The 26,107-nt window shown below is 48.1% G+C and overlaps 1 protein-coding gene across 2 annotated transcripts in view; it reads right to left on the minus strand.

Moving 5' to 3' along the window:
• The window catches only part of SLC6A20 (solute carrier family 6 member 20), a 49,939-nt gene extending 36,517 nt beyond the window's left edge, over window positions 1-13,422 (minus strand). For both annotated transcript variants that reach the window (XM_055413615.2, XM_088831818.1), the window contains exon 1: window positions 13,172-13,422. In XM_055413615.2, coding sequence (XP_055269590.1) covers window positions 13,172-13,292 — 121 coding nt within the window. In that variant the 5' untranslated portion in view covers window positions 13,293-13,422. The remainder of the gene's footprint in view (window positions 1-13,171) is intronic.
• Window positions 13,423-26,107: the final 12,685 nt, after the last annotated feature.

A 26,107-nucleotide genomic window follows, 5' to 3' on the forward strand; every position in this document is an offset into this window, starting at 1 on the left:
CCCTTGAAATGGATCACTGACCAAAGGGACAACTTAAAACTATAAAACTTCTAGAAGAAAACACAAGAGAAAGTCTTTCTGACCTTGGGTTAGGCCTAGATTTCTTAGATACAACACCAGAAAAGCTTTTTTTGAAAGAAAGTATTGATAAATGTAAAATCATAAGGGATTTGATTTAGGTCATATCTGAATGGTCTAGTGGTTTTCCCTACTTTCTTCAATTTAAGTCTGAATTTGGCAATAAGGAGTTCATGATCTGAGTCACAGTCAGCTCCTGGTCTTGTTTTTGCTAACTGTATAGAGCTTCTCCATCTTTGGTTGCAAAGAATATAATCAGTCTGATTTCAGTGTTGACCATCTGGTCATGTCCATGTGTAGAGTCTTCTCTTGTGTTGTTGGAAGAGGGTGTTTGCTATGACCAGTGCGTTCTCTTGGCAAAACTCTATTAGCCTTTGCCCTGCTTCATTCCGTGCTCCAAGGCCAAATTTGCCTGTTACTCCAGGTGTTTCTTGACTTCCTACTTTTGCATTCCAGTCCCCTATGATGAAAAGGACATCCTTTTTGGGTGTTAGTTCTAAAAGGTCTTGTAGGTCTTCATAGAACTGTTCAACCTCGGCTTCTTCAGCGTTACTGGTTGGGGCATAGACTTGGATTACTGTAATATTGAATGGTTTGCCTTGGAAACTAACAGAAATCATATTGTCGTTTTTAAGATTGCATCCAAGTACTGCATTTCGGATTCTTTTGTTGACCATGATGGCTACTCCATTTCTTCTAAGGGATTCCTGCCCACAGTAGTAGATATAATGGTCATCTGAGTTAAATTCACCCATTCCAGTCCATTTAAGTTCACTGATTCCTAGAATGTCGACGTTCACCCTTGCCATCTCCTGTTTGACCACTTCCAATTTGCCTTGACTCATGGACCTAACATTCCAGGTTCCTATGCAATATTGCTCTTTACAGCATCGGACCTTGCTTCTAGCATCAGTCACATCCACAACTGGGTATTTGTTTCGCTTTGGCTCCATCCCTTCATTCTTTCTGGAGTTAATTCTCCACTGATCTCCAGTAGCATACTGGGCACCTACTGACCTAGGGAATTCCTCATTCACTATCCTATCATTTTGCCTTTTGATACTGTTCATGGGGTTCTCAAGGCAGGTATACTGAAGTGGTTTGCCATTCCCTTCTCCAGTGGACCACATTCCGTCAGACCTCTCCACCTTGACCCTTCCATCTTGGGTGGCCCCACACGGCATGGCTTAGTTTCATTGAGTTAGACAGGGCTGTGGCCCACGGAAATGAAATGCAAAAAAGCAAAATGGCTGTCTGAGGAGGCCTTACAAATAGCTGTGAAAAGAAGAGAAGCGAAAAGCAAAGGAGGAAAGGAAAGATATAAGCATCTGAATGCAGAGTTCCAAAGAATAGCAAGGAGAGATAAGAAAGCCTTCCTCAGCGATCAATGCAAAGAAATAGAGGAAAACAACAGAATAGGAAAAACAAGAGATCTTTTCAAGAAAATTAAAGATATCAAGAGAACATTTCATGCAAAGATGGGCTCGATAAAGGACAGAAATGGTATGGACCTAATAGAAGCAGAAGATATTAAGAACAGTGGCAAGAATACACAGAAGAACTGTACAAAAAAGATCTTCACGATGAAGATAATCACGATGGCGTGATCACTCACCTGGAACCAGACATCTTGGAATGTGAAGTCAAGTGGGCCTTAGAGAGCATCACTACGAACAAAGCTAGTGGAGGTGATGGAATTCCAATTGAGCTATTTCAAATCCTGAAAGATGATGCTGTAAAAGTGCTGCACTCAATATGCCAGCAAATTTGGAAAATTCAGCAGTGGCCACAGGACTGGAAAAGGTCAGTCTTCATTCCAATCCCAAAGAAAGGGAATGCCAAAGAATGCTCAAACTACCGCACAATTGCACTCATCTCACACGCTAGTAAAGTCATGCTCAAAATTCTCCAAGCCAGGCTTCAGCAATATGTGAACCGTGAACTCCCAGATGTTCAAGCAGGTTTTCGAAAAGGCAGAGGAACCAGAGATCAAATTGCCAACATCCGCTGGATCATGGAGAAAGCAAGAGAGTTCCAGAAAAACATCTATTTCTGCTTCATTGACTATGCCAAGGCCTTTGACTGTGTGGATCACAATAAACTGTGGAACATTCTGAAAGACATGGGAATCCCAGACCACCTGACCTGCCTCTTGAGAAACCTGTATGCAGGTCAGGAAGCAACAGTTAGAACTGGACATGGAACAACAGACTGGTTCCAAATAGGAAAAGGAGTACGTCAAGATTGTATATTGTCACCCTGCTTATTTAACTTATATGCAGTGTACATCATGAGGAACGCTGGGCTGGAAGAAGCACAAGCTGGAATCAAGATTGCCGGGAGAAATATCAATAACCTCAGCTATGCAGATGACAGCAACCTTATGGCAAAAAGTGAAGAGGATCTCAAAGGCCTTTTGATGAAAGTGAAAGAGGAGAGTGAAAAGGTTGGCTTGAAGCTCAACATTCAGAAAACGAAGATCATGGCATCTGGTCCCATCACTTCATGGGAAATAGATGGGGAAACAGTGTCAGTCTTTATTTTTGGGGGCTCCAAAATCACTTCGGATGCTGATTGCAGCCAGGAAATTAAAAGACGCTTGCTCCTTGGAAGGAAAGTTATGACCAGCCTAGATAGCATATTAAAAAGCAGAGACATTACTTTGCCAACCAAGGTCCGTCTAGTCAAGGCTATGGTTTTTCCCGTGGTCATGTATGGATGTGAGAGTTGGACTGTGAAGAAAGCTGAGTGCCGAAGAATTGATGCTTTTGAACTGTGGTGTTGGAGAAGACTCTTGAGAGTCCCTTGGACTGCAAGGAAATCCAACCAGTCCATTCTAAAAGAGATCAATCCTGGGTGTTCATTGGAAGGACTTATGCTGAAGCTGAAACTCCAATACTTTGGCCACCTCATGCGATGAGTTGACTCACTGGAAAAGACTCTGATGCTGGGAGGGATTGGGGGTGGGAGGAGACGGGGACGGCAGAGAATGAGATGGCTGGATGGCATCACCGACTCGATGGACATGAGTTTGAGTGAACTCCGGGAGTTGGTGATGGACAGGGAGGCCTGGCGTGCTGCGATTCATGGGGTCGCAGAGAGTCGGACACGACTGAGCGACTGAACTGAACTGATTGATAAATGTTGATAAGATACTGGGCTTCATTTTAAAACTGTGCTTCATGAAAGAAGTCTGGAAAACAGATAAGTTACGAACTGGGAGAAAGCATCAGGGAAACAGATCTGACAAAGACATCCATGTTTCTTCATATCCAGAATATATATTAATAAAAACTCAGAAATGAGAAAACAACACGTTCAAAAATGGACAAAAATGAACAGACATTTCACTGAAAAAAATATATAAATGGTGTTCATTAGGAGAATGCATTTGAACCTCCGTGAGATGACAGCATACACCTAACAGAATGCCTACAACAGGAAATGCTGACAATACCAAGTGCTGACAAGGATTTGTGAATTCCCATACATCACTAGTGGGAATGCCAGCTGGTCCAGCCACTCTAGAAAGCAGCTTGGCAGTTTTCTCTAACTTTCCTTTCAAGGAGTAACCGTCTTTTAATTTCCTGGCTGCAATCAGCATCTGCAGTGGTTTTGGAGCCCCCAAAAATAAAGTCTGACACTGTTTCCACTGTTTCCCCATCTATTTCCCATGAAGTGATGGAACCAGATGCCATGATCTTTGTTTTCTGAATGTTGAGCTTCAAGCCAACCTTTTCATACGACATTCTGAGAAAGGCAAAATGATAGGGGAAAAGATCCGTGGCTTCGGGGGGTGGCTGGAGCGAGGAGGGGCTGACTCCATGGGGCATGGTTGTGGTTCTGATAACACAGCTGCCTGCACTGGTCAAAATTCATATAACTGTACACCAATAAATGTGAATTTTTCTGCATGCAAAAGAATCTCAATAAAAGAATTTTGTTTTGTGATCAGTTTGAGAACAAGTCTACTCACCAAACCCTCTTCCAACTGGACTGTTCCTCAAGCTCCTTTTATATAAGAATTCTGACCCAGGCTCTGTATGAGGAGAGCCTGGCATCAGAGAGAAGCTAACAGCGGCCTGAGACTGGTGAGCCTGCTGCCCTGCATGTCAATGGGGCAGAAGTGTGGGTGACTAACCCCGCCACTCGCGCTTTGTTGGCCGCTCCTGCGGAGACGTGGAGTCTATTTCTGCCCGTGCGTCTGGGCGGGCCCTGGGACTGACTTTGCCCACTAGAATGTGGGGAAGGGGCACCGTGATGGTTGCGGATCCCAGACCTCAAGATGCCTTCCAGCTCCAGCCTCATCCTTTTGGAGCCCAGCCCTGAGGCCACCATGCACAGGCCACCTGAGGATGAGGGGCCACACGGAGGAGAGCCAAGGGGTCCAGCCAATGCGACACCAACTGCCAACACGTGGGGGGCCTTCCAGCCCAGCTGACCCACCAGCAAATGTAGCCGTGTGAGCCAGGCCTGATGAGACCGGTAGGGAAGTGCCCAGCCACCGACAGAGGCGTGAGGAAAGTTGTGCTAGCTGTGACTTTTTACTTGGACAAAAGTAAACAGGTTGACATGTCTCCAGTTACAATGAAGTGACCATCTACTTCATCGGACAGGCAGACCTGCTGGAGGCAAACTCGTGGAGAGGTTAGTATAGTGCCCAGGGTTTTAAACTCTCTTTGAGTTGCTCACCTTTGACGGAATCCAGTGCCACTTCCAAAAAAGTGGCATTTCATTTTGCCTTTTCTTCCTTCTGTTGTTGTTCCCTGCTGAACCCTTTTAGGAAGAAACATCTACCAGCTGAGAAGGGTTCATTCCAAACGCACTAATTTTTGCAACTTTCTCCTGCTGTAAGGTATTCCCTAACCCCCACCAAAAAAAGGTCAAGTTTACCGTTCTTATATTTTCAGGGGCCTCAGGATCTGTATTAGTGTAATGTCTGTGGGCCTGATAAATCTTTTCCAAAAATTTAGAAGGGTCTTCATATGGTTTTTGCTGAATTGAAGTTTGTTCAGACTCTTGCTTTGGGCCCGCTTTTCAAAGCCCGGCTAGGATGTACTGATAAGCAATGTTTGAATAAGAGCGGGCCTCCCTCATTGAGGCCCAATTTGGTTCAGCTGTGATACTGCCAGAGAGTTCCAGAAAAACATCTATTTCTGCTTCATTGACTATGCCAAAGCCTTTGACTGTGTGGATCACAATAAACTGTGGAACATTCTGAAAGAGATGGGAATCCCAGACCACCTGACCTGCCTCTTGAGAAACTTGTATGCAGGTCAGGAAGCAACAGTTAGAATTGGACATGGAAAAACAGACTGGTTCCAAATAGGTAAAGGAATACGTCAAGGTTGTATATTGTCACCCTGCTTATTTAACTTATATGCAGAGTACATCATGAGGAATGCTGGGCTGGAAGAAGCACAAGCTGGAATCAAGATTGCCGGGAGAAATATCAATAACCTCAGATATGCAGATGACACCACCCTTATGGCAGAAAGTGAAGAGGAACTAAAAAGCCTTTTGATGAAAGTGAAAGAGGAGAGTGAAAAGTTTGGCTTGAAGCTCAACATTCAGAAAACGAAGATCACGGCATCTGGTCCCATCACTTCATGGGAAATAGATGGGGAAACAGTGGAAACAGTGTCTGACTTTATTTTTGGGGGCTCCAAAATCACTGCAGATGCTGATTGCAGCCAGGAAATTAAAAGACGTCTACTCCTTGGAAGGAAAGTTATGACCAACCTAGATAGCATATTAAAAAGTAGAGACATTACTTTGCCAACAAAGGTCCGCCTAGTCAAGGCTATGGTTTTTCCCGTGGTCATGTATGGATGTGAGAGCTGGACTATGAAGAAGGCTGATCACCGAAGAATTGATGCTTTTGAACTGTGGTGCTGGAGAAGACTCTTGAGAGTCCCTTGGACTGCAAGGAGATCCAACCAGTCCATTCTAAAGGAGATCAATCCTGGGTGTTCATTGGAAGGACTGATGCTGAAACTGAAACTCCAATACCTTGGCCACCTCATGCGACGAGTTGACTCACTGGAAAAGACTCTGATGCTGGGAAGGATTGGGGGCAGGAGGAGATGGGGACAACAGAGAATGAGATGACTGGATGGCATCACTGACTCGCTGGACATGAGTTTGAGTGAACTCCGGGAGTTGGTGATGGACAGGGAGGCCTGGCATGCTATGATTCATGGGGTTGCAAAGAGTTGGACACGACTGAGCGACTGAACTGAGCTGAACTGTGATACTGCCAAGCGGGTTCAGGTGGAGGAGAGCCTCCTTGTAAAGGACTCACGATCCTTTCAAATAAACACGTCCGAGAAACCTAGCCAGCAGGTGGTTGGCATTGAGGCCCCCATGAGACCACGGGGTGAGGCAAGTTGCCCTGTCCCAGGAATGGCTTCTGGCCCCAGCTGGTGCCCTGTCGGGTCTTAGATGGTGATACCAGACCGGGCCCCGGTGCCCCAGCACTCACGCGGGGTTTTCTGGTTGATCCCTTGAAGGAGGGGCCGTCCTGGGCTCAGCTGGAGTTACAGTTTGGAGCGACCTATCCTCACTCTCCTAACCTTCTTTTTCTTATTTTCTCTGATGTAATAGCACAAACGCTTGCATCATTTTCCCCCAATTATTCACAGAACAGCCCACCCTAAGACCATAAAGAGCAATGGATTATCTCTAACTACAAAAGGGTGCCTTTGCCTTGGTATCAAACAACCGGGCTGAATTCTGGGCTGGAATGTTTGGTGATTTCAGGAACCAAGCAGAACCCTGGGATAAGAGAAGGTTTTTTGTTCTTTTCTTTTCTATTACTCTCCTCCATGTGACATCATTAAGTGTTTTAAATATCATCAAATTAATTCGGTTGTAAGTGGAGGAACAGGACCAAACCAAATGAAACAAAAAAACCCAAAGACAATCAGAAAATCCTAAATAAACCCTCCAGTTTGGTCTCCAGGTTTTACATATGTCAACAACACAGGAGATCACAAGCGACAGCATTAACACAGCGAGGGTGGCAGTGCCTGGGGCACAGGGTCCCGTGGTAACCCCGCCTGAACCCCTTGAGGAGGAGATCCTAACAGGTACTGTGGCCACTCAGGGCTTCAGTAAAATGGCATCACCTTCCACTCACAGCTCACAGCTCACAGCTGTAATCAGATCACTCATCCAAAACATGCCTCAGAAGGCTTTCTTTAGGGATAGTTGAAAAACATCCCATTTTTAAAGACCGAAATTCAAGACAAAGTATAGATGGCCCATCCAAATGCTAACATTCGAGGAAGCAAGTGGTCCCGGGGTAAAGAACCCGCCTGCCAATGCAGGAGGCATGGGTTCCATCCCTGGTCCAAGAAGATCCCACATGCCGCGGGGCAACTGAGCCCACGCGCCCTAGAGCCCACGCTCGCAGCGAAAGCCTGAGCCCAGCAACGAAGATGCAGTGCAGCCAAAAATAAATCTGTACAAATTTTTAAAAAACAGAGAACAGAAAACAAAGAAGCAAACGAACAAGGTAAAAGCCCAACTCTTTCCTCTCTCCACCAGGGAAGCCCACTCAAATACCTAACAACTTGCCTTATTCTGAAGAAAAAGCCCCACACCCAAAGTTTCCAACTGTACACACCAGAGTGACTTACCTTACTATATGAAGTCCATCGGATCCCAAACATCAATTCCCAGCTCCAAATGCCAAGCACCGGAGAAGCCAGTGCTGCTTTGGAGAATTCTGAAGCCCCAGCGCACAGGCCAGGCGGTCCTCGGGCCCTACTCACACATTCCCCAGTGCAAAATCTGTTACCCACTCCAACTTTGTACTGCTGACTGCATGACAGGACAATTAATGGAAACATGAGTTTAAAGGGGCAAGGAATAGCGACTTGAGTTGGAAAGCTAGCGGGCTGAGAAGATGGCAGACTCAAAACCCAGAGTAAGAAATCAGACTCTTTCATAGTAAGGGGGAGGGCATAAAGCCAGGCATTTCCTGCTTCCAGTCAGCCTGGTGGGGGGAAGAACAACACAGCCAATTCACTTGTGGGCCTGATCAGGATGTTTCTGAGCTGTGAGTGCTCAGTTGCAAGGTCGTGTCCGACTCTTTGCGACTCCAAGGATCCATAGGTTGCCAGGCTCCTCTGTCCAGGGGATGCTCCAGGCAGGACTACTGGAGTGGGTTGCCATTTCCTCCTCCAGGGGATCTTCCTGATCCAGGGATCGAACCCATGTCTCCTGGGTCTCCTGCATCGGCAAGTGAATTTTTTTTACCACTGAGCCACCTGGACAGTCCTTCCTGTGAGCTAAACAAAGCTATTATAGCTTGATGCTTCTTACCCTGGGAGCCAGGGTTCCCAGAGATGGTTCATTATGTATAATTCAAGCTTAAGGCAATATCGCTTTAGTGATTAACTTGTGCTAGAATACAAAGGTTCTTCCCTATTTTGGGCCCAGCCTAACCCCAAGCTAACTCTGCTGGCATCTCTGTGCAGTCCCCTGTGTTCACCCTCCAGGTGCCCAGCACGTGTTAGGAGCCCAAGAGCTTGGTTGTTACTGGAACTGAACCCAGAACCCCCAGGATGAGCTACAGACGTGTTCTCTCAAGGGACCGCCCGGCCACATTTCCTGATGCCTGGGACCCAGCATCTCAAGCTTACTTGCCAAATTGCGCTTGACACTTTACAGCCTCTGAAACTCAGGATTCTGTTCCATCCAGGAGCACTGCAGAAACACCAAGAGCCAGAGACTGAGCACACACACACACACACACACGCGCGCGCACACACACACACGCACACACACACACACACAGTACAAGGGAGCAGTGGTCGTGCTGTCCGCCTGTCCATCCGTGGACTGACCCAGTGTGGCTCAGTCCCAGGCTGGGTGCTGCCCAGAGGGCTGTGGCTCCAGGCGTGCTGGGACCCGCTCACACCAGCTGTCGAGGGCTGCACATCTCCTCAAACCCCACACTACACTGGACACCACACTTGTCGTCTGAACCCGGCCATCGTGTGAGTATTCACATCACACACCAGCAAACACTATAAATTAAGTCATGCTCCTCCTTCCAAAGCCAGCACTACATGAATGGAGCCCCAGTGCCTGGCTCCCAGCCGCTAGTGGCCTGGTTGGTGGGATTCCTCTAGAGTTTGGTCCACGGACCAGCAGCATCCATCGGTATCTCCTAGCAGCTTGTCAGAAATGCAGTTTGCCCTCTCCCCCAGGTCTCCATATCAGAATTTCTAGGGGTGGGGCCAGTAGTTCATCAAGAAGCTTTGGTGGGCAAATATGAGATGCAAAGATCTAAGTACCAGGGAGGAGCAGGAAGGGCTTTGAGGAAAAGTCCCATCATCCTACTGCCGAGTCAGGTGTCCCCTAACTGCCCCCCGCCCCGTAAAGGTTAAATATCATATAAGAAAATTTAGGGGAAAAAAATAATCCACCTTTCCATTAGCCACATAACGTGCTATTCCTCCATGATTTGAGCACGTGCTCAGTCGTGTCCAACTCTTTGCGACCCCATGGACTGTAGCCCGCCAGGCTCCTCTTTCCATGGGATTCTCCAGGCAAGAATACTGCAGTGGACTGCCATGCCCTCCTCCAGGGGATCTTTCCCACCCAGGGATTGAGCCCGTGCATCCTGCGTCTCCTGAACTGCAGGCAGATTCTTTACCCGCTGAGCCATTGAGGAAGAGAAAATTTATATAAAAGTCAACCATGGGTGCACTCATTTTCCACATGTTAGGATGCAACATGTTTGTACCCTGATTTCTTCCTGAACACCACGGCCTTAGACCTTGGCATAGCCACCAAGGCCTGCTGACCTCGCCAAGCACAGACTTCGAGCAGTTCCTCCAGCTGCCCTTCCTGTGTTCTAGGGCCGGGGCGCTGTAAGCACCTGGCCTGTAATCTTCAGAATTAACATTCCTCGTGCCGCCCGGCCCGCAGAGCAGGCAGGAAACCAGCCTCCCTGGTCACGGGCAGAGCCTGCCGGAGAGGAGCGGGACCCTAATCCTTTTTATTCTGGGGAGTGTTTGGACATGGCCTGGCTCTGTGGTTTATAAACAAGCTCTTTGTTGGCTGGAGGGTGGGGGTAGGGGTGGTGGAAGCCAGGGCTCTATGCGGAGGGGAGTTAGACACCCTGCTAGAGCCTTTCACCATGTGGCTGGTTACCGGTCAGGCACAGGATGGGAGTGTAAACGCACACCACTGACTGTAGGTGGCGTCACTGCGCAGTGAGGCTCGGAAAACCCCCAGCTCCCCTGCCTCACAAACTGCAGCTTTTCCTAACAGACCTCCCTTCTTCATTCAACAGGCATTCACTGGGTGTCTCCTTTGACCCCGCCACTTCACAGAGACGGGGTAGAAACTCTAGAACAAAGTATAGTCCTTCAGACCAGGTGCTGGGAGTGCCCCAGGCTAACGTCCAGGTGGACAAGTAGCTTGAGCAAAGTGTGCAGGCAGAGTGAGTGTTCAGTAAACGAAGAGCTGTTCAGGATAATTGGAGGGCGTGCTGGAAGATGAGGTGAGAACAGGGCTAGGTACTGGGTGGTCAAATGCTCAGTGAGACAGGATCAACTCTTTGGTCCTTGATCTGCAGACACATGACTGAGAGGATGCCACCCCCCGAAGCTACATTTGTCCACCCTAGATCCATCCATTCATTGATCCACTAACCCACCCTAGATCCATCCATTCATCCGTCCACTCCCCACCCTAGATCCATCCATTCATCCGTCCACTCCCCCACTCCCAATCCGTCCATTCATCCGTCCACTCCCCACCCTAGATCCATCCATTCATCCGTCCACTCCCCCACCCCCAATCCATCCATTCAGCCATCCACTCCCCCACCCTAGATCCATCCATTCATCCATCACCTAACCCACCCTAGATCCATCCATTCATTGATCCACTAACCCACCCTACATCCATCCATTCATCCGTCCACTCCCCCACCCTACATCCATCCATTCATCCGTCCACTCCCCCACCCTAGATCCATCCATTCATCCGTCCACTCTCCCACCCTAGATCCATCCATTCATCCGTCCACTCCCCCCACCCCCAGTCTGTCCTCTCTCCAGTGTCCATTCTCTGGTCAGCCATCATCCATCCATCTTCCTTTGCACCTATCAGCTTAAGTGGACTGTGTACCAGGTACAAGATTTCTTCCTTCTTTTCCTGGGTCTTGAAGGTCTTACCATCTGCCCAGCAACTTATATATACTGTTCACCCTTAAACAATCCTGATTTAACAGCATGAACCCACTTACATGCACACTTCTTTCAATAGTAAATCCAATAATACTATATAATCCCCATTTGGCTGAACAGTGGATCTAGAGGAAATATGGATACAAGGAGCCAGCTGTAAGTTACATGGGGATTTTCCACAGCACGGAGGATGGGTGCCCTTCACCCCCATGTTGTTCCAGGGTCAATTATATTCTACCTCAGAACTACTACTCTACTGGTGTCTACCTGCAGACTATTCAGGGGATGGTGTTGTTAGAAACAAGGGATTAAACAGCCCTGTGACAGTACAGCTCGCCTGGCCTGATGTTTGGGAAACGTGTAGCCAGGATAAAGGTATTGTGGGTAGGTGTGCTGAACACAGAATGATGTGGGAATCTCATCCTGACAGTTCTTTCAAAAGTCAATTATCAAGTTGTTACAGCATATGAGAACACATGCACGTCACATAATTATGATATATATGCCTTTCAAATTTAAAAAGGGGTCAGAGGATTAAGAATGCAGTGTTTTTAAAAGCCTGGACAAACTTTTGTCAGGTTTCTTTTCTTTCTTTGAGCTGGGCGTTGGGCATGAGAGCGATGGAGCAGTGTTCTAGACTCAGTCTTCTTAAATGGCTTAGATTTGGTGAATAATTTGACCTAACATCTTTCATTGTCCTTTATTATGAAAAAAACAGCTCATGCTGATTACAGAAGACGCCACACAGGCACACAGTACACGGCCAGCAAAAGCCACCCAGAGATATCTATTGTTTTATTCTCTTGGGTATGCTTTTGCTCATTCCCTTTTCTCTGCATTGTTTCAAACATAATTAAGAGCACCCATTTTATACAGATTCAAATCTGACTTCCCTCCCTCTGTTTAAAGTATGACGCGAAAAAACACTCAAATGCTTTTTTTGAAAACATCATCTTAATGACTTCCAAGAGCACCATGCGTGGTGTGCATGTCCCATAATTCATGGAAGCAATCCCCTTTAACTGAGGGCTTAGGAAATTTCCAACCTCTTGCTCTTATTTAAAGATGGAGCCCATCCTGGTGTCTGCCTTCTCTCAGAATTATTTTACTTAGGTAAAATTCTAGAAATGGAATAATTCAAAAACTTTTTTAATGCTGAGACTTCAATCCCTATTGACACCTTGCCTCCCCAAAACGCACTTGGCTGTCTCCGAGGCTCCTTGGCAGGTCCTAGAAGGTGTTTCCAGCTCCCTGCAAGGCAGGGGAATGCTGTGTGGGTGTGCTGCTGTCTAGCGAAAGCATTGGGATACCCTGTGATGTGAGGAAAATTTAGCCTTCCTGCCTACTGTGGTTCCAAACCCAAATCAATCTTGTGATTAAAAAGTTAAAAAAACAACAACTCATTTTATCCTGAGTTTCAAGTCATGCTGCCAGGAATATGCTTCCGATCTGAAAGTCGTATAACGAGTTTCTGTTGAACAACACAATTTCCTGCTCACTTTTTACACTTAAACGTAAAGTTTACACACTAGCAGTCAGATCATCGCCACTTCTCCTCCGGAGGGAGGACAGGAGTGTCCCTGACGGCTCCTACTGCTCCTAGAGCGGCAGCCTGACCGACCGGGGTGACAGGGGGTGCTGGGGGGCGCTTGGCCCCCCCCAGAGGGCTCGGGAGGGCGCTCTGGAAAAGGCCTCCAGCTGTGGACTGGGATGTCCTAGACCAATTCCGGGCTCCGTGATTCTGGGCAAATCGCTTCGCTCTCTGAGCCTCAGTTTCCTGGCACGCAGTAGGGGACGAAGCCCAGCGCGCCCCGGGCCCGGCTCGGAAGGGGCGCGCGCCGGCCCGTCGGGGTGGGCGCAGCCCGGGCGCCGGCACTCACCTCCGCCGTACATCTGGCACAGGTAGGGGAAGCGCCACACGTTGCCCAGGCCCACGGCGTACGAGATGCAGGCGAACACGAACTGCAGCGGGGTGGCCCACAGCGGCCTCGTTTGCTCCATGGCTCCCGGGCTCGGCGCGCTGCGCCGTCGGTGCGCAGCCGCCAGGAGCGCCGTATCGCCCGCCTCGGCCAGGGGATGGCCCCGCGCCTCTGCCGCGGCCTCTCGGCCGTTTTTTAATTGCTAATCTCATTAACGGCGCGCCCGTCGGAGGGGCGAGGCTAGTAAATGGGTGACGGCGAGCCCCACCCCGCCGCCGCGGCCGGGCGGGCGCCCGAGATTGCGCCCCCCGCCCCTCCGGTTCCACGTGGGGGCTGGTGTGTCGGCTGCGAGCTTCGGGGAGGGGTCACTTACACTGTGGCCACCTGTGTGCCACACTTTGTCTGCGGATGGGGCTGTGAACGACGCAGATATCCCCCAGCCCTCCTGGAGTTGACACTCTAAAGGGAATTGGTGATGGACAGGGAGGCCTGGCGTGCTGTGATTCATGGGGTCGCGGAGAGTCGGACACGACTGAGCGACTGAACTGAACTGAACTGAAAGGGAATTGCTTCAATGGACTGGACGAAAGAGCCCATTTTCAACCAGTTTTTACCCCCAGCAAGGATAACTCCATATGGTTTATCTTACTCCATATTTAAGACAGAGACACAAGGAGAGCAACTAAGGGAAAGCAAAGGGGTCAGCAGTTACGGGGGATAGGCTGGGGTGGTCAAGGAGGGCTTCCCAGAGGAGGGGGCTTACATTTGTTCAGAGGCCAGGAAAAAGTGAGGGGCTCCCCCACCTCCCCAGAGGACTGAGAGTGACCCACGCAGCCATCTGCTTCCACCTACAGACAGGTTGTGTGTGCCTACTATGTGCAGGGCCGGGAGTATGGCTCGGTAGGGAGAGATGGGGCTGGACCAGGTTTCCACCAACTGGTGTGGGATATTCTACCCCTGGGGCCAGAGATTCCGATTCACTATCCTCAGGTCAGGACCTAAGAAGCCTCCTGTTTCTATGTCTCTCAAGGTGATTGGGTTTAAGGAGGGCCCTAGCAACAACCAAGTCGGGTGCTTTGGAATAATGCACGATCTGGCTTTGAATCGCAGTTCTGATTCAAAGCCACTGACTTGGCCGTGACCTTGAACTAGGCATTTAACCTCTCTGAGCCTCTGTTTCCTTATCTATAGTACGAACAAATATATTCCCTTTTCCATGGGCTCGTGTGAGAATTAACAGTTTAGCTTACTATCTGGCACATACTAAATGCTCAGTAAAGAAGCCATTATTATAGGCTGAATAAATGAATGGGTAACACACTAAATAATAATTACATACTTTGAACAGTCCACTTGGTATATAGTAACAGCTAAGAAAATATTTGATAAGTAAAATTAAAGAGACAAAAAGCAGAGTTGCCAGTGGAAATCTTATGTGATGCCAAAAGGAAATCACCACTGCGCCTCAGTCTCTGGTTAGACTTGCCCCTGGCTGGTGGCAGAAGAGAAAGTGTTGTGAGGAAGGCAGGGGCTCCTTAGACCTATTACCTGTCCTCAACCTTCCTACCTCCAAAAACCAAAGCAGGACAAATTCTCAAAGCAACAGGGAGACAATTTTAACTTTCAGGCTTCATATTCTAGACAGCGGGTTTTTGTTGTTTTTTAACCCCTTGCCCTCCTCACCCGAGGAATTCACACACCGCCCCCCCCGGTTTCTATCCCATGGGTCCATTTCAGCTGCTTTGACCTTTACAAAGCTGAACTTTTGCAATATGTGCTCTGTGCTGCCTGGCTTCCTTCGTGGGGCTCACTCACATTCTAGCGCGCAGTGGACAACGTCCTTTATCATTGCCGTCTAGTATTCTGAGCTGTGAATGTGCGCGCATCACAGCTGATGGCCGTTTGTGCTGTTTCCAGTTTGTGGCTGTGATGAATAAAGTGTTAATGACATCCAGTATGAGTCCTTGGGTGCGTGAATCCACTCGTTGCTGGGAACTCGGGGCCATAAGGTAGGCATATGTGCAGCTTGAGCTGCTGCTGCTGCTGCTAAGTCACTTCAGTCGTGTCCGACTCTGTGTGACCCCATAGACGGAAGCCCACCAGGCTCCCCCGTCCCTGGGATTCTCCAGGCAAGAACACTGGAGTGGGTTGCCATTTCCTTCTCCAATGTGTGAAAGTGAAAAGTGAAGTCGCCCAGTCGTGTCCGACCCTTAGCGACCCCACGGACTGCAGCCTACCAGGTTCCTCCATCCATGGGATTTTCTAGGCAAGAGTACTGGAGTGGCTTGCCATTGCCTTCTCCGAGCAGATGCTGCCAAACTGCTTGCAGAGAGGTTGCGCCAGTTGACACGGTGGCTGTGCCTCTGACACTGGCTGCTCTGTTTTCAAAGGTCGACCCAACCTTGTGGGTGAGCAGTGATCCTTCACGGTGGCTTTTAAGCTCCATATTGCATACCTTGCCATAGGCTGATGGGGTTCTTTGCATATCCTTTCCTGGAAGGCCTAAGTCTTCCGCCAACTTTTAAATGGCTGCTGAGTGTGGTTCTTTGTAGATTCTGGATATGAGCCCTTTGTCAGTTTTGTGTATCACAGATTGCTTCTCTAGGTCAGGGAGTTGCCTTTTTATTCTACCGCTGTCTTCATCTACCAATGAATAGACACTTAATTTTAATAAAGTCCTAATTTCAGTTCAGTTCAGCTCAGTTCAGTCGCTCAGTCATGCAAAGGTTGTGTCCGACTCTTTGCAACCCCATGAATCACAGCACGCCAGGCCTCCCTGTCCATCACCAGCTCCCGGAGTTCACTCAAACTCATGTCCATCGAGTTGGTGATGCCATCCAGCCATCTCATTCTCTGTCGTCCCCGTCTCCTCCTGCCCCCAATCCCGCCCAGCATCAGACTCTTTTCCAGTGAGTCAACTCGTCGCATGAGGTGGCCAAAGTATTGGAGTTTCAGCTTTAGCATCAGTCCTTCCAATGAACACCCAGAATTGATCTCCTTTAGAATGGACTGGTTGGATCTCCTTGCAGTCCAAGGGACTCTCAAGAGTCTTCTCCAGCACCACAGTTCAAAAGCATCAATTCTTCGGCGATCAACTTTCTTCACAGTCCAACTCTCACATCCATACATGGCCACGGGAAAAACCATAGCCTTGACTAGATGGACCTTGGTTGGCAAAGTAATGTCTCTGCTTTTTAATATGCTATCTAGGTTGGTCATAACTTTCTTTCCAAGGAGTAAGTGTCTTTTAATTTCCTGGCCACAATCAGCATCTGCAGTGATTTTAGAGCCCCCCAAAATAAAGTCTGACACTGTTTCCACTGTTTCCCCATCTATTTCCCATGAAGTGATGGGACCAGATGCCATGATCTTTGTTTTCTGAATGTTGAGCTTCAAGCCAAACCAAAGGTTAATTCCAGTGTTCCCTTTGGTTTCTTTTTCTTTTTTAAAAATTTTTTTATAAATCTCTCAACTCCAGGGTCATGATGAGATAATTAAAATCTGTGGCAAAATAAGCCTCGGTGACACATAGATTGGGTGGCCTTTTAATACTGTTGAATGGTAAAGAAGGCATGTTGCTTCCTCCAGCCATCCACTTGGTACGTTCTTATTGTCATAAATGAGTTTTCAGAGAGGGAAGCTGGCTATACAATGGCTCAGGAACAGGACACCTAAGGGAGATGCCCAGCCTATGACCTGAAACAGGAGGCTGCTTGGCATTTGTTGGTTTGACATAGGCCAGGCCCTGCCCTGGGGATCAAGCCAGCACCTCTGTCCAGTCACACCGCCAGACATCGTGGGAGCCTGTTCACGGTGTGAGGCTCTGGGTGGGGCGTGGGCAGCACACGGAGACACCTCCCATAACAGGACTAAGGAAATCCTCAGAAGTCCTGGTAAGGTCCCCACACCTTCCTGAACCCCATCTGACAAGACTGTAACCTGACAAGACCCACTGCGCTGCTGTGGCCACTCGGAAAGGACAGAACAGGCCTGGGAAGGGGGTGTGCTTCCATGGGGGGCCAGCGAAGCAGCGGTGGGCACTAGTGGCGGCGGGCTGGCAGGTGTTTGACAACCAGCTCCCTGCGGGAGGAGCGCTGATACATCGATTAACCAATTTCTGTGGTGCAGATGTCTCCACTTTGGCTGATTCCAAGCTACCAACGTGGTGTCACCGCACGAGGGGTCTGGAGAGAAGTACAGTGCTCGCCATTAAACTGGACGTCCACCGTACAGTCCAGTGACAAAGCGGCCTCAGCAAGAACAGAGCTAACAGTGCAGAAAACAATTTAGGAAGCAGTGGCCTTGGAGGATTTACCACTTCTGATTGAAATTGTTAGCTGGTCCATTCTCCTCAACCCAGATGGACTACGACCCTTTTCAAGAAACCCAAGCAGCTCCATCCCCGGCTGGAATCTATTCCTCCCTCTCCCCCGCCCTCAAGACTGGGTGCATATCTGGTTTCTAACACTCAGTTTTTAATAATGACTGTGTTTAGCAATCAGCTCCCACACACAATTCCTGAAAATGCTGGCCCAGCGCTCTATAAGGACCCGGGGCTGCTGAAGCAACTTCTGTGTGGCAGGGGCAATGGGGGCAGTTCAGCTCTCAGGGGCCAGGGCCCACAGGCAGCAGGGTTTTCGGCTCAGCAAAGCCCCACCCCGAGTGCTCCTGGGGGGCCGCGACGGGCAGTGTGGAAGAAACCTTCCCGTGGACCGGCCTGTCCAGTCTCACTGGGCCACACTCCCCAAAGGATAAGCCAGCCTGTGCGCCTTATCTGATTTCTGGACGAGGGTGGAGCCGGGGGGGATGGCCCTGACTCAGCCGTGTGGGTGTGGATCACAGCCCCGCGCCAGGATTCCAGATTCTTACCCCGCAAGTTACGGCTTTCAGTAATGCGCTCACCCCAGTGACCCCGCTGTTATCCAGTCCCATCTGTGGCTCTCGGTTCCCCGCAAGATAAAAGTCCAAACTCCTCAGCCTGGTCTGTGACGCTCTGGGAATTTTTTTCTCCTTAACTGGGCCCTGAGGAATTTGACCCTTGCTCACCTAGGTTCCAGGAGAGGCTAGACTTTTCACCTCCTGGAAACAGCTGTGCAGTTTTATACTTCAGGGTAGTTCCCTCAACCAGGAACATGCTCTCTTTTCTTGACCCGGGAAAAGCCAGTCCATTGTTCTCGACCCAGATGGAATATTACCCTTTTCCAGAAGCGCCAGCAGCTCTATCCCCAGGCAGAATCTACTCCTTCTTCTCCCCTGCCCTCAGGACTGGGTGCATATCTGGTTTCTAACACGTTCTGTGCTGCCTTGGCAGGAAAACTGCAAGATACATACATGTCCCCTCTGGAGTGTGGCTGGAATCACGTCTTACAGTCATCCCTTTTTCCCCAGTGCCAGGCGCGCGGCTAAGTCTCAGTGAGGTTGTGGGTGCATGAGAAGCCGCTGCAGGATCTGAGCAACTCAGTATGAATTCCATCCAGGACCCCACGTGGCCCGTGTTGCAGGTTTCTGCAGACATTAAGTCTTTCTTGCCCACCTGCTTCTGTGTGCATGGAGCCGGCTTGGGGACTTGAGGTGACACCTCTGCACAACTGAGGGTCCTCCCTCCCCTGTTGTCTGAGGCACCTGCTCATCCTCCTGTGGGGCGTGCACACACACACACACATGGTGCGCACAGGCGTGTGGCAGCCACCAGGAGGAGGTCCTGCAGAAGAAATGCAGAAGCTGCTGGGGTCACTGGTCCAGCCCAGGTGGTGAAGAGGAGGGTCTTCTAGAGAGTCTGGGGGAGCCCCTGCCCCAGGGCTGAGTGTGTGCAACTGTGCGCATGTGTGTGTGTGTGTGTGTGTGTGCGTGCCTGCACACATGCTTGTGAGTACATGTTCACACGTAAATAAATGTGTATTGTGTGTGCACAGGCCTGTTACGTCTGTGTGATGCTGGGGAGACAGTGAAACCGAGCAGGGTCCCGTGAGCCCTTCCTGGGTATGGAAGTTTCTCCATGTCCCCTGCTTCTGTCTGTAGAAAAAGGCTTTAGTCTCCTAGGCCTTCCCTGAATTCCAAAGAGCAGACTCAAGCCTGTTACTAATTAGGGAAGTGAGGGAACACAGAAAGAAGAAAAAACAAATGGTTCAGCAGAGAAACCAATTAATTCAGTGACAAAACACAGTCCTAGGTCCCCTCGGGGACACACGCAACAACGTGACGCACATCTCTGAGTTTTTAGGCAGAAACTGAGACCCCCGCCAGGTGGAGGATGGTGACCCTGCTGACTCCAAGCATACACACTTCAGACTGGAATCAGAAGACTGATAATTAAGATTCCTGAAACACCAACCAGTTACTTCACCCAACCAATCCAAAGGAAGTCTTCCACCTTGCAGCCCTCACCCCAAATGCTGCCTTTAGAAACCCCTTCTTGAAAGATGCAGAGTTAGGGTCTTTTGAGCCTGAGCTCCCTGTTTTCCTTGATGCTCTGCAAATAAAGGCTGTACTTTCCTTCCCCACGACCTGCTGTTGTGCAGCAGGTGAGCAGAACTCAAGTTCAGATAAAATCCTGGCAACCACGAAAGGACAGCTGTCCCAAGTGGGCATCTTGCCCACGGCACACTGACCCCTGGCTGGTGGTGGCAGGTGGATCCTGTCCGGTGGCTGCCTGAGCGCCCCCATCTCAGGGACAAACCCCACACTCGCTGCTAACTCAAGTGCTCTTGATTCACGGTGGCGGAAACAAGGCTTCGAGCCTGGTGTGTAAGACTTCTCCAGCAGGTGGCAGAACCTCTATGTGATGACACCAGGCTGCTCTTCTCTACTGGGCTGCCCTGATTAGAATTTCCTTTTCCGGGGAGGGGAAGGCATGGGACTCGGTCATCTGGTTTTGAGCGGAGCACTGCTTTTACTGGATTTTCCATTCTGGGTCGAGGAGTCCTTTGGCCATCAGGTGTTGCCTGAGTGGTAAGTGGGAAACTCCCTGTTAGACCAAGGCTTGTCTGCAGCCCCATCTGGGAAATTCTCCATTCCTGTGCTAGGGAACCGTGACTCTGAGAGGCATCGGATACTGATCTGCCTGTTTCTACTAATACCAGCCGTGTGAAAAAATAATGGGAAACCATAACTCTATTCCATTCTGGAGTTTCCTAGGGTGTATTTTTCAAAACTGGGAGATCTTCAGTTACATTCCCATAAAAGAAAAAAAATGGTATTTTATTGTAATACTGCTTAGCCTCAGTACTCCTTGGGATCTGGAGAACCACCACCCATCAATGGCTCTTTAGACTGTAACACCATCTTTCCATTAGAACTGCTTTGTAAAAGGGAAGGAAACTGGGATGACAGTGCTGATGTGTAGGCTTTTATCCTATTGTATCAACATAAGTCTTTTGGAATTGGTTTGGCATTCACCTTGTGTGTGTGTGCCTGAGTGTCTTGACACACACGTTCAAGTCTTCTATCCCTGGTTTTGACCATTTAGAGTCTCTGGTAACCTGAAAATGTGGCTGAGACACTCTTAGAAACGGACAGTTCCAATGTGGTCTTGAGCCTGATTCAGAACAGGTAAGTCTGTCTGGAAGTGTGACAGTGAGCGAACGACACGCATTACTAAATATCACTGTTTATTACTGTGATTGGTTTAAACTGAACCGGCTACTTGAGAATTGAAGTATACCACCATGAAGATGACCAAGATGGGGCTCTTCTGATATTCCAAAACGGGTTTTGGCATTTGCAGTTAGAAGAAGCTGGTCTTTAAGAGGAACCCATTTCTTTTTTCCCTGTGCCTTTGAGATGTAAGTGTTCTACCAGGACTCTCGGAACTTTTCTGACCCTCTCCAATTCCTGAGACTAAAAAAAAATGGGGTGGTGGAAGTCCTTTTAAATTCAAGCAGGAAGGACTTCCCTGGTGGTTCAGTGGCTAAGACTCTGTGGTTCCTAATGCAGAGGGCCCAGGGTTTGAGCCCTGGTCGGGGAACTAAATTCTATATGCTATAATTAAGAGTACACATGCTGCAACGAAATTAGTGCTTACATAAACTCTTGGAAATACAAAGGAAACGGATCAGAATGAACTTCAGAGTCACATGATCTGGGAAATACTCAATAATAAATTACTATCTGGCATTACAGTTACTGTAGGCTTGCTGGATTAATTGGTGGGGACATGTCTTTGATGTCATCAGTAATGTGTATGGTGACAGAGACTTATAAGACAAGAATTTAAAAATTCACACACACATTTACATGCCATATACAAGAGAAAAATCAGAAGGTCACAGAAAGATTTACAGTAAAACAATAAAAAGAAAACAGCAGGAAAACATTATCTAAAAGAAAGCTAAAGAGAGCTATATCAGACAAAACAGACTTTAAAGAGTGTTGTTAATGATAGAAATAACATCTATTGCCAGAAAAATATAGCTTCAAAAGTCGGGAAGCAAAGGAAATCAACCTGGCATATTCACGGGAAGGACTGATGCTGAAGCTGAAGCTCCAGTACTTTGGCCACATGGTGAGAAGAGTCAACTCACTGGAAAAGACCCTGATGCTGGGAAAGACTGAAGGCGGGAGGAGAAGGGGATGACAGAGGACAAGGTTGTTGGATGTCATCACCGACTCAATGGACATGCGCTTGAGCAGACTCCGGGAAAGAGTGATGGGCAGGGAGGCCTGGTGCTGCAGTCCGTGGGGTTGCAGAGTCAGACGTGACTGAGTGACTGAGCAACAGCAAGGAGAAATGGACACATCACGATGGAGATGTCCATACTCCTCTCTCCATTACTGATAAAGCGGAAAATAAAAAGAACAAGGAACGAAAAATTAAACAGATTATTAAAACAAGAGCCAAACGGAACTTCTGGAAATGAAAAGTAACTGAAATCAGAAACCCAGTGAATGGGTTTTAAAAGTGGATTAGACACAGCTGAAGAGAGATTTAATGAACCCAATGATATGTCAGAAATTTTCTGGAAGATTGCACAGAAACAGGTAAAAAGCATATGAGAAGAAGATACACAGATAAGATACACAGGGCAGTAAAGGAGTGCACGCTTCCTCAGAATTCAGAAGCAGAAAAGAAACTGAGATAGAACCCACACTTAAAAAAAGTACTAGGAGCTCAGCATTTTCCACTATGGATTCATTTAGTCCAGTCAATCTTATGCAGGGTTAAAGAAAAAAGAATGAAATATGTATCAGGATGGCTCATGATGAAGCTCCAGAACATCATGGTGAGCACTTAATCCATGACAAAGGTCTTGCTGCAGAGGACTGTTCAATTTGGGGGATTTTGAAAAAATAGAAAATAGAACTTAGGTCTGAAAAAGTAGAATAGCATGTAATTCAGAAGAATGGGCGCAGTGGTAAAGAATCTGCCACCAGTGCAGGAGACCCAGAAGACACAATCCCTGGTTCAGGAAGACCCCCTGGAGAAGGAAATGCCAACCCACTCCAGTATTCTTGCCTGGAGAATCCCATGGAGAGAGGAGCCTGGAAGGCTACAGCCCATGGGGCCACAGAGTTGGACACGACTGAGTGACTGAGCACAGCACAGCACAAGAACTCAAACGCTCTGCAGGGGTGAGCAACTTTAGGCTCTGTGATGGTGCGCGAGTGAACATGTCAGGGGGATGGGCCCAAATGATTTTCACAGCTCTCCAGGATCTAATTAGGGTCACAGATTGCATGCAGTTGCTAAGAATAGAGTTGATTTTAGGACAGTTTTCCCAACTTTTAAATTTCATGACATTGACTTTCTGAAGAGATGAAACTGATTGTTTAAATTGCAGAATGTTTTACATTCAGGATTTGCCCGACTGCTTCAGTGGGGGTTATTTAACACCTTTTTTCTCCCTATAACTTGCAGAGAATGTGTTTAATTTAGTTTTTATATGGCATGTATAATATATATTATATTATGGCACTGTAAATACACTTAGGCATTTAATTATATTTGCTATTGACAGACTTTGGAAAAAAATGAGTGTATAACCTGCGTTTACATTTTACATTTGTAAAATGGGAGACAGTACCAGATGTTCAAGGTGGATTTAGAAAAGGCAGAGGAACCAGAAATAAAATTGCCAACATCCGCTGGATCATAGAAAAAACAAGAGAATTCCAGAAAAACAACTACTTCTGCTTTACTGACTACACCAAGGCCTTTGACTATGTGAATCACAATAAACTGTGGAAAATTCTTCAAAAGATGGGAATACCAGACCACCTGACCTGCCTCCTGAGAAATCGGTGCGTCAAGGTTGTATGTTGTCACCCTGCTTATCTAACTTATATGCAGAATACTTCATGCAAAATGCTGGACTGGATGAAGCACAGCTGGAATCAAGACTGCCGGGAGAAATATCAGTAACCTCAGATGTGCAGATGACACCACTCTTATGGCAGAAAGTGAAGAGGAACTAAAGAGCCTCCTGATGAAAGTGAGAGAGGAGAGTGAAAAAAAGCTGGATTAAAACTCAACATTCAAGCAACTAACATTATGCCATCTGGTCTCATCATTTCATGGCAAATAGATGGGGAAACAACAGTGTCAGACTTTATTTTCTTGGGTTCCAAAATCACTGCAGATGGTGACTGCAGCCATGAAATTAAAAGACACTCGCTCCTTGGAAGAAAAGCTATTACCAACCTAGACAGCATATTATAAAGCAGAGACATTACTTTGCCAACAAAGGTCCATCTAGTCAAGGCTATGGTTTTTCCAGTAGTCACATATGGATGTGAGAGTTGGACTATAAAGAAAGCTGAGTCTCAAAGAATTGATGCTTTTGAACTATGATGTTGGAGAAGACTCCTGAAAGTCCCTTGGACTTCAAGGAGATCCAACCAGTCAATCCTAAAAGAAATCAGTCCTGAATATTCATTGGAAGGACTGATGCTGAAGCTCCAATACTTTGTGATGTATCTCCACCAGATGTGAAGAACTGACTCACTGAAAAAACCCTGACGCTGGGAAAGACTGATGGCAGGAGGAGAAACGGGCAACAGAGGATGAGATGGTTGGATGGCATCACCGACTCAGTGGACGTGAGTTTGAGCAAGCTCCAGGAGTTGGCGATGGAGACGGAAGCCTGGTGTGCTGCAGTCCCTGGGGTCGCAAAGAGTCAGACACGACTGAGCAACTGAACTGAACTGAAGTTCTCCACTAAACTGAGACTATCTGGCATATGTCAGTGAAGCAGAGTGTCCCTAGGATGCTGAAGAACTGCTGGCTAGAACTCAAGTCTGGTGACCGCACAGAGCCGGGCCTGGGGTGGCAGCTGCAGGCTGTGGCTGTTTCCAGTGTTGTTTCTGCTGTAAGATACGAAAAAACTAACGGGACACAGATGACTTTGATGGCAGTTTGAGGTAAAAGAGAAAGAGAAGTCTAAGGCTTGAATGCAAAGACTTAATCTAAAATGACAGGGAAGTCATAATATAAATGGCTGAATTTATATAATTTACTCTTTGTATGTTAAAGACCCTGATGCTGGGAAAGGCTGAAGGCAGGAGGGGAAGGGGATGACAGAGGATGAGCTGGCTGGATGGCATCACCGACTCAATGCACGTGGGTCTGAGCAAGTTCCAGGAGACAGTGAAGGGAAGGAAAGTCTGGCGTGCTGCAGTCCATGGGGTGGCACAGAGTCGGACATGACGGAGCGACTGAACAACACCTTTACTATTAATTACTGGTCAAAACTCAGGGCTTTGTGAGACTCAAAGTAAGGTTAAAGAAAAGAACACATTCAATATGCTGTGTCCTTTTGTCCACAAGCTCACTTCCAAAGGCCAACTGTTTCAACGGAATACCCTGAGAGGCTTTTCTGTACACTGCTCCTTCTGCTGTCTGAAGGAGCTCGTGTGTATAATGAGCGCCAAGTGGGCACTGTTTAGAAAGGCCTGGCCGGGGCAGAGAGGCTCTTTTCAGGTCAGCGGGAACAGATGAAGAAACAAGCTTATCTGGAAAACACTGCAATCTCTCCCCATGACCACTCAGCTGATCACCTGCCTTCAGAAGATCCAGCCAAGCGCTGTGAAAACACCGGCCCGAGAGCCGCGAAGAGCCCTTCTGGGGTTGGTGTTGGTGTTGGCTAAATTTACTTCTGCACCTCAAATATTTTTTGCCAGGAACAAGCAGTCAGGACCCACTAGAAGGCATAATCTGGCGGAGAAAAACAGGCAGAGCCCTGTGAAAATATTTTCCAGGGTCAGAGTACGCCAACAGTCTCCATTAGTGGCCCCCGGGGTCTCACTGCGTCCCGCCGCGCTGCTCTGTGCCTGTTCTCTCATTTCACAACAGGAGAAGCCCTGTGAACCTCACTCTGCCAGAAGACACACATGCTTCGGTTCACAGCTCAACATTTCAAGTTATACTGGATTTCTTGTGCTTGTGCCTGTCCGTATGCACAATGTGGTCACTGGCCCAGAAGGGGCAGCACCAGGGAGCCTGTGAGGAACAGACTCCCGGGCCCCGCTCCAGGCCTCCCGAGTCACAACCTACGTTTCAGCAAGACCCCCAGGGGCTCTGTGGTGACGTCAAGGTTTCCGGAGCGCTGCTGAGTTCAACCTGGTTTCACGGCAGGACCCTCTATGCAGCTTTAAAGCACAGATGCAGGATCCCAGTGAATGGTCCCTTTAGAAGTCACGTGGGAGCTGGCTCCGGCTACCCTTTCCAGCAGAAGAAGGAGCCTCACTGCCGCCACTCCACACTCATTTTATTCATGACTGCACACCTCCTCCCCTCAAAATTCCACTCCATTTTCCACTTCCCATGTCCCCAGGGCCCCTTGTAAATGGTCCCCTTCTACCTGCATTTTTCCACCTTTTCAATTTCTTCTCTAAAATACACTTGAGTCAATAAAAAAGATCTGAAGAATAATTTTGTTGTATATGCAACAAAAATGTCTCCTC

This window comes from Moschus berezovskii, chromosome 24, assembly GCF_049115385.1.
Source record: "Moschus berezovskii isolate FMDL1 chromosome 24, NW_MosBer_1.0, whole genome shotgun sequence".
Taxonomy (NCBI): Eukaryota; Metazoa; Chordata; class Mammalia; order Artiodactyla; family Moschidae; genus Moschus; species Moschus berezovskii.